The sequence below is a fragment of the Thunnus maccoyii genome, chromosome 20 (genome assembly GCF_910596095.1).
Source record: "Thunnus maccoyii chromosome 20, fThuMac1.1, whole genome shotgun sequence".
In the NCBI taxonomy this organism is placed as follows: Eukaryota; Metazoa; Chordata; class Actinopteri; order Scombriformes; family Scombridae; genus Thunnus; species Thunnus maccoyii.
Window position 1 is genome coordinate 15,868,288 of NC_056552.1, and position 14,521 is coordinate 15,882,808.

A 14,521-nucleotide genomic window follows, 5' to 3' on the forward strand; every position below is an offset into this window, starting at 1 on the left:
TAGTACCCAAAACATCATTCTGGGTTTAATCTAGTTGCCCTGAAACTAACTTGAAAATAATTTGCTTCTACGTCTCAGAAGTGTTAGACATACACTTTGAAAGTCTTTGAAAAATATGTTACACGTTACTATATATATATATATATATATATATATATATATATATATATATATATATATATATATATACAATGTGCTCACGTACAACAGAAAGTGTTTGTCAATACTGTAACCCCTCCTACATAAAAGTTCCTCTAACTGATTGCCTTTGCTTTGAACGGTTTATTGTTTCTGCATTTTGCTTTCGACGTCTCCCTCCATCACAGCTTCAGTAGTAGAAACAGTTACCATAGTTTAATTTGTACAACTCAGAGAATAAGTCATACTTTAAGTATTTTTCATGGGAGTAACACAATGGACTGGATAATATCTACCACATTATTCTTGTCAGGTAAGACAAAATTTGTACATCCTGATTTTGTTTTTCATTGTCCCTTTATGAGTTTTTGTGCCGGTAGTGAAAATAGGATCCTGCCATTTCATTTAATATCTTATTTTATATACATCTTCAGCAGCTATGTTTCTATAACATACTGCAATCACAATAACTTTTATAAACATAAATTATCATTTGTTTTATTTTAAAAAACACAAAGGATGATAGATCAATAACTGGAACCACTATCTAGATAATCAATATCTTGAAAAAAAAAGATAATTTTTACATCTATGGCTCATCCTTTGTGAGTCAAGTTTCCTGCCTCAGTATGTGACCAACCCAGTCTTACACCTAAAACTTAATACTAGTTCCTTTTCCCCCCACCTGTGTTATGTGTAACTGATTATAAGAGCCTAAATTATTTTTAATCTATCCATTCATTTCTTATATATATCAAATCATTCTGTGCAGGTTTGCAGGGTGGAGGCGTTGTCTTTCAGGGGGCTGACACATAAAGACAGACATCCTAAATTATTATTATGTTTGAATTCAAATTGAATTGTTAATACTGCAACAGACGTTACTTGGCTCTCGGAAGTTAACATGATAGCATTTGCTGAATGTATACAACTTGTGAAACATATCAGACACCAACACAACATATCTATCTCACTTATCAGAAGGAAGCTGATATAAATGTTCAATAGTTTTTATAATACACATAGAGTATGTATCTAATGTGACAAGTTGCCATGTGGGAGGGCAATGACAAACTTCCTGCAACCCCCTCAGTGATATATATAATATATATTAGTTTAATATATACTACAGTATGATCGAGACTGTGTTAAAATACAACAGAATTGGATGACATGAAATAAATGATGTGAAACTATGAACAGGTTAACATTAACAAATAAAATCTACAATATAGTATTTTCTGTGACTGTCTTCCTGAAACCATAAAGGCCAGAGTAGAAAAAGCAGAAACTGAGGGTGATGATAAAATTATTATTATTTTATGCATTTACTAGGTTTTTTTGTTTTATTTTTGAAAGACTGTGTCATTAAAAGTATAACATGATGCAATTTGGAACATTTTGAAATGTAATGGCTTCCAAAATTAATTAATATCCATCTGCAAGTGTCTGCCTGAGGTTCAACACATCCATTAAAGGAAGTTAACATGGTTATCTATCAGACAATCTCTTTTGACCGTTTTAAAAGCTGTTGACCATGAGAAAATATTTTGTCAGGAGGTCAAAGAGTTTATATAACTTGGACCATTTTTTCAAAACCTCATGTTTTTAGAAAACCTCAAAAAGTCAAAAGAAAGACCTTATTTTTGCAACATTCAAACAAAAATATTACTCCATGACAGGATATCCCCTGTGAAGGCAATTATACATGCTGTGTAAAGTAGTGCACTATATCTTTACATTCAAGTCTTAGTATTTATCATGTATCGTAATTGTTATGAGCCACTATGTTCAGAATTGAAGAATTCCTGTCTTTGGTACCCTCTAGTGGTTGTATAAAAAAAAGCAACACTTCACCCACTACACCTCATGACTGAAAGCAACACAGACTGTACAGATTTTCACAAGGACTATCTCCTATTCCTGCAAATAAAAACTTAATGCCATGAGAATAATTTGAAAGATACTGTAACTGTACACATTGTGGCTTTAAATCAGATCAATTGTGTGGTTCTTCCTTCTTTACTCCTCAGTGTTAAAAGCTGCACTTTGTTTCAATATCGATCCTGTGGCTTGGAAGTCCCTGAATAGCTCTGCTGCAGGTTTTGGATACCAGGTGGTACAAAGACAATCAGAGTAAGTAGTGTGATGTTGTGGAACATGGATTTACAGTAACCATATCTGCTTCTTCACATCTGACTATGAAAGGGTTTTTCCAGTTTGCATCTCTGTCATATGCTAGTTTCACAGATAAAATGTGGGATTTATTTAGCTACACTGTACTCCCTGAACAGGTGCTCTCTCCTGATTGTTGGGTTGTATTTCCTCAGTTTGCTGGTCAGTGCCCCCCTTGCACAATATTCATCAAGTCAAAGAGGCCAAATATTTAAGTGCTCCACTGAATCCTGCATGGAAGTATCAGTACCAGGTGAGCAACTACTCATTTCAAAATGCTTTATTGATTCTTTAGCTTTTGTCATCTGATAAATATTGTTTCAGGGGATTTGTAAGACAGATACCGAGGCATCTATCTTTATCCTTACTGGCTTACTTGCCAACTGATTGAATAAGATAAAGTTATTCTACTTGTTCCCATAACAGTTCCTTTTGTTTTTAAAAATTTTAGGACTCAATAATTGACAAAATGACATGTTAAGATGGAGATTGTATTCCATCTTGTTGGAAATTGGTCATATAAGCATAAAATATGCATAGTTGTGAGACACTGCTGTACAGTCATGACTGGGTAATGTTGTAATAGTTATCAGATCAGATATAGAAATATTTTACCAGTGGTGGCTGTGGTTTGGTCACTGAGAATGTAGTTGTGTTGTATCTTGATGATTTTAACATAACTGATGGCTGATGTTTTTATGCAGTTCCAGAATTTGCAGTCAACATGTCCCTTGGTTTGACAATGACAAGTGATCCCACCACAAAAAATACTCTGGTAAGTTGGTAAAGTGCAAAGATTTACATGTCATTGATAATAAAAATGCAGAGGTTTGTATCTTTACCAGTAAATCCATTTTTTTTCAGCTTGAAAACAGAAAAGAGAACAGTAAAATAATCATCTATTAATCAGGACTTGGCCTTGTCTCTTTTCAGGCATGTGGTCCAACCATCCCAAAGGACTGCAAAAGTATCACGCTGTATAGTGGTGTATGCTTGCAGTTATCCAGTTATGATCATGTTGAATACTCTGTGCCTTCTTCTTCTGAAGGTACACAGTTTGAGTTTTTTTTACAATCTCAAAGGTAGTGATAAAAAAGGTCTAGTAATATTTGAGCACCACTGCACACACTTATCACTTCATACACACAACCCAACATGCATATTGGTAGAAATCTGAGCATTGGATTATTTGTATTATACTGCAACACGTTGCTAAGTGGCTTTTCTGGAGTGATCAGCACAACAGTGTGCCTGAGCACTGGAACAAGCAGACAGACAATATAGCAATGTGTAATGTTCACAACAGGATGACATAAATGTTTTAAATCACTGTGCTTAAGAGGAAACTGTATATAATTATTCAGATGTATTTCTCCTTTTTGACAGAGTGTCGAACCCAAGCAGACATTGCATTTCTGTTGGATGGCTCAGGCAGCGTAGATTCACAGGATTTTGATAGAATGAAGACTTTTGTGAAAAATCTGGTCGGATCATTCCAGGGACAGGATACAAAGGTAGGATTGTACTCAAAATATACCTCAGCCCTCCATGTAACTTGTTTGATTATTTGACTGTTGAATACATATCTCAATTTATATCCATACATATTTCCATTTTTTCTTCTTTTTTTCCAGTTTGCCATTGCCCAGTTCTCCACAAATCCCACAGTCCATTACTACTTTAATACTTTTGATACTAATAACTGGAAATCTCAAATTGATGGAATAAGACAGTTAGCTGGAGCGACTTACACAGCTAAAGCCATCGAACACGTTGTGTAAGTGCTTTCATGATGCTAGTGTGTGACACCATCCTCAGAAGTTAACAATGTGTTTATTAGATTTTAGAGTTTTCCTATCGTGTTATGATATGTTGTTCATATTGATTTTCAACAGTCATGCCAAGTTTGATACAAATCAGCAGCATTACATCTAAACTGGCTTTCAAAACTTTTTCAAAACATTTCTATAGATAAATACTTCAAAATCTACTGTTACCAATTATACCAATTATAACACAACATATAATAGAGAAATTTAAAATCAGCTCAACACATTATACAGAAAAATAATTTTTTAGAAGTACAGTACTTACAGTACTTTAAGTACATCTCACACCACTCACTATTATATTTATTGGTTAATCTGGGAAATATTAAATTGGGGTTTGGACACCTGAGGGATTCTTTTGCCTGCACACTGTTGAGCGGCAACAAGACAGTAATTAAATGGCACAACTAGTGGTATTAAGCCATGAGAGTTTTGGTTTTATTTGCCTAGGATCTGATATTTCTGCCTCAATGGAGAGTGTATGAGATTTTGTTTTCTGTGCTCATAGCACTAAAAAGTTAAAAATTCACCAGCAACATGTTTTCAGAAACAATGTCCATGTTACTCAGAAATCTCAGAGAGACATCTCAAAGCTTGTATGAATAAAACCAAAACTATTTGCATGACTTGATGCTACTGAGGTAAGTGACAACCTTTTATTTCTTAACCTATAAAGACATTACATTTTCTTTCATTAAAAATGTACCACAAGAACATGTATTAAAAGTGGATTTTTCTATTGACAGCAACAATGTCTTCTCGGCAAGCAGAGGCTCCGGGTCAGATGTGAAGAAGATTTTAATAGTCATTACAGATGGAGAATCTCATGACCGGGCGTATTTGCAAAATGCAGTAAATTCAGCTGAAAAGAAAAAGATTGTTCGATTTGCTATTGGGGTAAGTTGCATTTATACTGTATTGTGTTAACATGTTAAAAAGTTAAAGCACATCTGACTAACACATCACATACAGCTCAGGTGACAGCAGCTACCTATACTCTGTTTTCTGTGGGATTTAAAAATGAAATGTCACAAAATGTTATTTGTCCACATTAAAGGCACAATCTTTCCTTATATAAATTCAAATTGTACTCTCATCCATAATTGAGGAGTTTCAGGTATAGCTGGAAAATTGCCTTTTGTGTTTCTGAAAAATGATAATAATCCAAAATAGTTATATACTTTCTACACTCCAAAATTTACAGGCATTAATGACAAACAAACCTTTAGCAGTACTGAAAACACATGATTTCATGCTGTATGCTTGAGAGACGTTGATCAATTTGAGAGTCAGTAATATAAATGGAGCCAATATTTTACTTTTGTGCATACAAATCGATTTTGTTGTACAGTACAACACCTCAAACATGTTTTCTCAACATCCCTAGGTGGGGGGTGCATTCACAAATTACAGAGCAAAACAGGAACTGGACACCATTGCCTCTAAACCCTCAGCAAACCACATGTTTCAAGTATCAAACTTTGGCGCTCTTGAAAAAATACGGCAGAGTTTGCAGGACAAAATCTTCTCTATTGAAGGTACACATGTAACCTTATCATGACAGCTTCACATCATTTTTGTGTTTTATTGTGATATTACTGTAAAAGTTCCAAAGTAAACAATTATTATGTCATTCATTAGGAAGTGTCATTTAAAACTGAACTGCCAGTCATTAGAAGTGACATGGGCAATATTAGAAAATATAGACTTACTGTTTTAACAAAAAAATACTTAAATATCTTGGCAAATACTTTATAATTACAACTCAGAGCTATAATCAAATTTCAAATCTGTATACTAACTCATTTATGTTGCTGTTACAGGATCTCAAACTGGTGGAGAGTCATTGAAAATGGAAATGGCTCAAGTGGGATTCAGTGCAGCTTATGTGCCTGGGGTAATTAAAAACACAAGACCCTCACTGGACAGTATAGTCTTAGAAAAACACACACACACACACACACACACACACACACACACACACACACACACACACACACACACACACACACACACACACACGTCTGTGTGTCACTCCTTGTGGCTGAAAAGCATATAGCTATATAAGGTCCAGATGATGAATGTATGATGCATTTAGCCTTTTCCTTGGCTGATGTTTTGTGCCAAACACATTTTCTATACATTTCTGTCTAAATTGCAGGGGATTCAGATGGGTATTGTTGGTGCCAACCAGTGGAAGGGAGGCTACCAGCATTACACAAGAACAGGCCAGAAGGGGATCTCCTATGAGCCTTCAAATATGGAACCTGACAGTTATCTGGGTATGAATATTACAGTACATACAATAGTGTATTTACACTGCTGTACTGTAATCCTTCCTCCCATCTTTTGAAAACACAAGATTTTGGGAAAGGAACAGGAAAAAAACAAATGAGGAATAAGGAGTGAAAACTATGATTCAAAGTTGTACAGAAGCCAGTAAGATATCAACGAATCCTGAAGACGCAGCTTATATAGATATTGTGATGGTTTTTAAAATGTGTTCAGGGAAGACCAAAGTGAAGGCTCCTCATGGTATCCAGATTTAAATGCACACAAGAAAAGCAAAGAATATTCTGAACTAGAAGCATTCTGCAAGGAAAAGTGTGTAGGGGGTGACCCAAAGCAAGTTTTTTAATGTTAAATCAAACAAAGAATAAATAATGCTTATTGTAATTAATAGCTTGCTGAAATGTGTAATTTTAAAGATTGTTCCCAGCCTTTGTATACTAATAAGCTTGACTCTTTAATTCTAGGTTACTCCATGGCAGTCGCCAAAACGTCGGGTGGCACACTGACAATTGTTGGTGCTCCAAGATATCAACACAGAGGAGTTGTGATTTCAGTTATTGAAAACAGTCTTGACCAAACAATTGATCCCTTTGCTTGGCAGGTGTGTGCTCACAATTAAGACAATGTAAAGAATTAATATTTTTAATCTTAAATTAAAGGTTGTTGTTTCCTCACTTAACTAATTGTTTTTTGTTGCTTACACAGTTTCAGATTGGTGAATATTTTGGTGCAGTGGTTTGTGCCATGGATGTGGATCGTGACACGTACACTGACCTAGTCCTCATATCTGCCCCTATGTACATGGACAGTGATAGAGAGGGACGAGTTTATGTTTGCAGCTTATCATATGTGGTAAATGACAGTTCTATCCAGATTTTATTGAATTTTTTCAATGAGAATTCAAACATTGACTCTCATCCTTTTTTCCACCAGAGAGTTGAGTGTCGCTTCGATAATCCATTAGTGCTGAAAGGGGATTCATCTGACCAAGGAAGGTTCGGATCTTCTCTTGCTGTACTGCCTGATCTTAACAGTGATGGTCTTAATGACTTGGCAGTTGGAGCACCTTTGGAGAATGGTGGTCAAGGTAGCATCTACATCTTTCACGGCGAAATAGGAGGAGGAGGAGGAAGGATTAGTCCTATTTACTCACAGGTGAGCGAGAGCAAAGATGCAAAAAGAGGATTTAAATGATACATATGGCCTCTTGTTTGCCACTGTATTTAATATACAATCTAGACAAAATGTAGTTTTGATTAGTTAAAATGTTTTCATTTACATAGAGAATCGCTTCCTCTGAAGTCCAGCCAGGACTGAAGTTCTTTGGCATGTCGATCAGTCAGTCGTCTTTTGACCTTAGTAACGACAGTCTGCCTGATTTAGCAGTGGGTTCAAAGGGAACAGTTGTCTTACTCAGGTAAGATGCTCCTGTCACACATTATTACTCCCAAATGTAATTCTACCATTTGTGTTCATTTGTGTCAACATAATCACAGTAACACGATTTTAAGTCTCTTGTTACTAATTTAGGACAGAACTGTTCACCAATAATGGATTGTATCAGGCAGCTAAAATAAGATTTACCAGTTGTCATTTTGGTATACTGCTTTACAATTTTCATACGTATTTTCCTACTCTGTCCATATCCAGATCAAAGCCTATAGTAATGGTAGAAGCTGAGGTGACGTTCAACCCAAACAAAATCCAAACTCAAAACTCAGACTGCTCAAAACCACTGAACAACACAGCTACAATCTGCTTTACCATGACCGGACGCTCTACAGTAGATAAAGGTCACTGATTCTCTTCACTGTCTCTAAACCACAGACCCACTGTCCATCCATCTAGATATGTGTGTACATGAGTAACCTTTAAATGAAAACTCCAATCTGTTCCAGCTAGAGCAATGATTAATTATACTTTAACGCTGGATGCCACACGTAAGGTCCCAAACAACCGAGCTTACATCACGGAGAAACAGCGAGAGCAGAGTGGATCAATAACTCTTGGCTTAGAGAAACGATGCTTCAATGTGAGCTTCCACATTGAGGTGAGTTGTTTAAAACCTAATAACATCAGGAAAACCCACTACAACCCACACAGCTTCAATGTGAAAAACATAATTTTTCATACAAGCAACCATCACTACCTTGATATTCATAATAGTACCCTCCTCTCACAGGCCTGTCCAGAAGATGCTCTGAATCCACTTAACAATGAGCTCCGATTCATCTTTGACGGTTTGCCTTCTGACAAAAATCTCAGCCCAAGTCTGGCCCAACAGGCTCAGACAACAACCTTTCATCCTGTAAGTAATCTTTAAAGACACCCTCATTTATATATTATCTGGTCCGAATCAGTGGATGAGTTGGTAAACTTGGTGCATTTTCCCGTTGGTTGGATTTCCAACCAAAAACTATCACTACAAGCCACAAGAGAACGTTCACTCCTCTCATTGCTTACATCTGTCTGGGGTTGGAGCAAGAACATAAATACAGGAAGAAGCTCCTGAAGAATGTCTGGCAACGTCATCATGTTCCCACCACAAACAAACTACTCCAGAGTTTGTTTGGGACTGAACTGAGACCACATCCTCAAAGGATCTTGGTTGTTTTGGTCCACACCTGGGTACGATTACTGAGTTCAGATCTGCCCAGAAGAATCACATCAAGTTTGTCACTAGTGCACTGCCCATTCAAAATGTGCCTGTTAGGAATGGGCTGATTTCTTAATACCTAGATAGAGTTGTGCCCCTCCCCTAAACACCTCTGATGCAGACTATCAGTAGACGCTAGGGGTGGGCCCGAATACAAAGATGTTATTCGGAAAAGCACAAATTGTGGGTTTTTTCCAAACATTTGTTTCATACTAATATTTTAAAAATTATTTGATTTTGGGAAGAAAAAAAAACATGTTAAATACCAGCGTGCAGGTTGGTAATATCACTACCCCAGTCTCTCTCCTCTTCTCCGCTGTTAAGTCTATCATCAGCTCCCAATACGGGGAGTCACATTCACCTACTACATGACGCACATTTCCTTATTTGGACATCACTCCTGGAGTTGGGGGTGTTCCCCAGAGATAAAGCTGAGCTATTGGCAAACAAAATGCTCTCAAGGGACTCTCCATAACCTGTTGTTCCCTTTCTCCTTTCCACAAAGTTAGGTTGTAAAAAATAGGCAATAAATGAAAAGTGCAAAGCAAGAATTGCTTTTGAAGTTCCTCCCTACACAATACACACTGTGCTGTCTCTTTGGTTATGGGTGTATAAATAAGTAGAGGTCTGGCTATGCATTTGTGATGCACTTGGTTTTAGCTCAGTAGTCAGCGCAGTCATCTTTGATCTGGAAGATTGGAGTTTGAGACCCGGTGTGGGAACCTCATTCATAAGATAGTTTATTCATAGACGCTTATTTTAACGCTTTAATATCCTAAAATTAAAAGCAAAATAAAAACAAAAACTGTATTTTTACACCTATTTCCACTTTTATTCGAATACAAATACAAATATAAATAATATTGCTGCCTCAACAAATATAAATACAAATACAAATACTGGCCTCTCCGCACATCCCTAGTAGATGCTACAATTTACTGATGCTCCCTAAACACCTGAGATACAGGCTATCGGTAGACTCTACAATTTACCCATGTTCCCTAAACACCTCACACTCAGGTTATCAGTAGATGCTAAAATTTACCCATGTTCCCTAAACGCTTCACATGCAGGCAATTGGTAGATGGTACAATTTACTGATGCTCCCTAAACACCTGAGATACAGGCTATCGGTAGACTCTACAATTTACCCATGTTCTCTAAACACCTCACATGTAGGCAATCGGTAGATGGTATAATTTACCGATGCTCCCTAAACACCTCACACACAGACTATTTGGATACTACAATTTTGAGTTGAGCTGAAGTTGATGGGATGAATTGTAGTAGGAACATGAGAAAATTATAGCGTCTACTGCTAATCTGCATGAGAGGCTTTTAGGGGATCGCACAACTCTCTCTAGGTATGAGAAATCGACCCATTCCGAACAGGCATGTTTTGAATGTGCACTGCACTAGTACATACATACATACATACAGACAGACAGACAGACAGAGAATCCTTGTTTTATATAGACAGAAGATAGATATAGAGAGATGTCTGTCTTGGCTGTTTGCTCTTACACTTTCTGAACATACATGGTTTACTTCATACTGTCTTCCACAGTTACAGTTTGAGATCAACTGCGGCAATGACAGCATCTGTATAGATAACCTGAAAATGGATTTCAACTTCACCAGGTGAGGCTGAGTTTCAAATGTGAAGCCTGACTTAGGTGTGTGGATCTACTGTTTCATCTGTGGATTTACTATTGGTGGGCAGGTGACATGTTTAACTTTTCTCTTTGCACTCCCAAATTGATCAGCACGCTCTTTTAATTCTACTCTTTCAGCAGGGCATTTAGCGTGTCTTTTTCTACATGCTGGACTAAAGTTACATACACCTGGACTCTCTTTGTGTTTTTTTTCATTCCTTCACTTTTCCACGTTCTGCTATTCTATCAGTTCCTCAGAGGTTAAAGTAGGCATTGATGAACTGCTGGAGGTCACTGTGTCAGTGGAAAACAGGGAGGAAAACTCCTACAACAGCCATGTCATTCTCACGTACCCACCTGGGCTCTCCTACAGGAAGTTTACAGGCCTGCAGGTGAGGATCAAGTCTGTTTCAATTCAACTCTGGTCAGCTGCTCTCTGAGGTTATGCAGCGATTGTGGATTATGTGTGCTTTTTGTTTATTTCTTTTATTTTTAATAAAGGGAAGAATTGAGTGCAACTCCTTGGACAGTGGAGCTGGCTTATCTCAGGGAAAGACAGACTGCACTATCGACGAGCCTATTTTCAAGAGCAACGCTAAGGTTTGTAGTGTGTACAGAAGCATCTCATCTCACTGCAGCTAAGCCGAGGGAGGAGGCAATCTGATCTCTCTCATTCTTTTCGTTTTAGGCGCTCTTCATTGTGTCCTATGGGATTGAAAGCAACAGTCAACTTGACAGGAAGTTATTCATCACTGCAAATGCCACCAGGTACTGTTGTGTTCATCTTCCAGCCTATAAGCACATCACTGTACATGTGTTTATGTGACAATTATTATTATTACTCATGTGTACAATAATTTCACCTCTCTTAGTGGGAACGAGCACTCCAAGTCAAGTGAACTTTACGAAATGAAAGGGATTGATGTGAAGTACAGCATTTTTATGACAATTGAAAGGTTTGCGTTCTGTGTGATTTAGCAAGTTTAAAAAGATTTAAAAATAATTTAAGGTGACATTGAAAGGCCTAAAATCTATGAAACATTCAATGTTTCTGTTCAGTTCCCTCAGCTACAGCAATTTCACTTTCGGCAAGAGTAATTTGCAGAAACCACTCCAACAATCAATTCAGGTAAAATATCTTATCCTATCATAAAATCAATTTAAAAAAAAAGTTCATTAACTTTATTCAGACTTGACTTTAATGCTCAGTTAGTCTTTTTCTTTTCTCCCCTCTTAGGTTGTAAATGACATCAGAGGACTGAATTTCACTGTGGTGGTCAGGGTGCCAGTAAAGCTCGGTGATAAAGACATCTGGGTGGATTCGAGCAGTTTGCAGGTAACGTGGGAACTCATTATTACTGAGACCCCACATGTCTCAAATGTAGCTGTTTTTTATGAAACTAAAGCCTTGTGGATGAATTTGTTCTCCGTTAAACTGACATGAATCAGCTCTATTTCAGATTCCAGACTGCCAAAGAGACAAAGATGAAAAACCCACCGTCGCAAATTTTGTTGCTCAGATACAGAAAAATAAGTCAGTGGTAAGTATCAGAGGCTCTACCATCTGTACATGGTGGAATTTAATCTAATCATATATAGATTTAGAAATGTATGGTATTTTAGTGCATTACACATAAGTTTTCCCTGTTTCCAGCAATAAATGTAGGCCTCCTTTTAATCACCCACAGGACTGCTCTGTAGCCAGTTGCAGAGTGTTCAAGTGCAATCGTGTCATGGGAACTCTGGAGAGTAAAAAGTACACAATCTCTGCCAACCTTAGTTCTGAATGGATAAAGCAGGTAACTAATGTGTGTATATTAAAAATAATAATGTTCTAATGAAAATGAACAACCCTAAAGATTAAATTAAATGTCCAATTCCCCTGTTTTTCTTACACAGATTGGACTTGGTTCTGCCAAATTCCTCTTGACCAGCACGGCCAGTCTGGAGTACGACAGAAACCAGTACATCTTCTTTTCAGTGCAGTCAAATAACAATCCTCCCATTCACAAGGTAATTACACATCAGATTTGTTTATTTGTGTTTGAAAAGAGCTTGAATGGAGATCTGATCCAAAATCTGTCACTGCACATCTCAGATTGTGGCAGAGGTAGAAGTGTATCCTGAACCAGACTTCACCAAAGAGATTGTTGGAGGATCTCTGGGAGGGTTGGCTCTGCTGGCTTTACTCACTGCTGGCCTGTACAAGGTGAGATACTGTACATGCACAGCATTATAGAGACAATAAGACAATTTTACGTCTGGTATTGGGCACCCTTTATCACAAAATACACCCAGTGACAATACTTGAATGTGGCATTTTTACATTTTTATTATTCTCTCATTTGGTTTGGTTCTTTTTATGTTTTTATTGTGCATCTCTAATGCAGGATTGCAGTGTTTTTATATAACTTCCTTTGTTTTGTACTCTCAGGCTGGATTTTTCAAGAGTAAATACAAGGAGATGATTAATGAGGAACAAACAGCTGATCCAGGGGTTGAGGGCGGCAAACCCACACCAGAGTAACAAACATGAAGTCAGTTGATGTCCCACAGACAAGCTGATACAAGCCAGAAAACACCAAAACTGTTCCAACATCTACACTGGCTTTGTTATCTTGGATTAGTTCATCTTTACCATAAGTTGTTGTACCATAAGTTTGTCCTAAATAGAAAATATATAGATATGTTGCCATTTTCATGAATAGACATTTGAATGGAAAATATATTTGTGCAACCACTTTCATTTGATTAACCTGAAAAAGAGCTTGTGATGCATACATAGAGCGGCAAGAGTTTTAGAGCTTCAAAACTGATTTTGTAATTCACATTTTGAACTGAATAGCTTACTGTTGGTCTACAAAGAAATATTTGTGCTTATATCCCTGCAAACCATGTGTGTTAATTTGTACACTTTGTTTTAAGTGAAAAATAATTCAATACAGTATGATCCTTTGGAGTCTGATTTTTCATCACATTATACTGTACAACTGCTGAAATACAAGGTGTAAGAGCAGGGACCTTACTTGCTTGAGATAAATGTGTATTTGATACCACTTTTATTGACAATGTGAGCTGCTTTGCTTTTAAATACATTTTAAAATGTGCAACATTGTGTTCTGAATGTATGTAAGAAGACATTTGATGCTTCATCAATGTTTATTTCATATGTGAAATAAACACTCTGCCTCCTGCCACAACACCAGTAGAGATGTTGTCTGTGACTGTACCAACTCCATTGAGACAGTTACACTGTCTGTTTCCCAGAACTGGAACCTCCACTTGTAGAGTTTCAGGGAAGGGTAATGAAACTGAGGAAACAACAAGAAGAGAAACAAATCACACATCGTCCTACAGATTTTACATCACATGAACTCTAAAACAAAACAATTTGTCGGCAACTCAAGTAGACTCACCTCCCTCCTTGACTGCTCCCCAACCAGTGACCCAGCTATCAGTACCGTTGTTGAACACACTGCTACTGGCTGACTGACACACAGATCTGATGTAGTCTGTGGATTTGACTGGCGAGGACAGTCTGAGCAGAGCAATGTCGTTGTTGATGGTGTTGCTGTCATAGTTTGGTTGTAAAATGATTCTGGCAACAGTTCTGGACACTTCGTTTGGGTTTTTGCCCTGTAGGTTCTGACGACTGAGAGAAACTTCCAGCCATCCAGACGTACTGATAGTAAAGTAAAAATGAAAAACACATTGGTTTTAAGAAAAACGTATTGCGATGCAGCCAAACGATGGTCTTACCTTAAGGACATATGCAT

At 37.2% G+C, this 14,521-nt stretch overlaps 1 protein-coding gene and 1 pseudogene across 1 annotated transcript; one reads left to right on the plus strand and one right to left on the minus strand.

The window, feature by feature from the left end:
• LOC121887371 overlaps window positions 1-14,521 on the minus strand; it is a 37,566-nt pseudogene extending 23,045 nt beyond the window's left edge.
• On the plus strand, window positions 370-13,873 carry LOC121886947 (integrin alpha-M-like). The gene is made up of 30 exons (XM_042397378.1): window positions 370-451; window positions 2,172-2,274; window positions 2,469-2,566; window positions 3,018-3,088; window positions 3,247-3,361; window positions 3,700-3,827; window positions 3,948-4,090; window positions 4,889-5,039; window positions 5,530-5,680; window positions 5,966-6,039; window positions 6,304-6,424; window positions 6,899-7,035; window positions 7,140-7,286; window positions 7,368-7,589; window positions 7,718-7,851; window positions 8,085-8,227; window positions 8,333-8,484; window positions 8,617-8,742; window positions 10,658-10,731; window positions 10,996-11,137; window positions 11,247-11,345; window positions 11,434-11,513; window positions 11,618-11,701; window positions 11,805-11,874; window positions 11,983-12,081; window positions 12,206-12,286; window positions 12,434-12,544; window positions 12,645-12,758; window positions 12,844-12,954; window positions 13,180-13,873. Exons 1-30 carry the CDS (start codon window positions 415-417, stop codon window positions 13,270-13,272), a joined length of 3,411 nt encoding a protein of 1,136 aa, XP_042253312.1. The 5' UTR covers window positions 370-414; the 3' UTR covers window positions 13,273-13,873.

Coding starts and splice junctions, on each gene's coding strand:
- LOC121886947 (XM_042397378.1), top strand. CDS start 415: ATGGACTGGATAATATCTACCACATTATTCTTGTCAG. Junction 3,828..3,947: donor TCCAGGGACAGGATACAAAG/GTAGGATTGTAC, acceptor CTTTTTTTCCAG/TTTGCCATTGCCCAGTTCTC. Junction 5,681..5,965: donor CAAAATCTTCTCTATTGAAG/GTACACATGTAA, acceptor TTGCTGTTACAG/GATCTCAAACTGGTGGAGAG.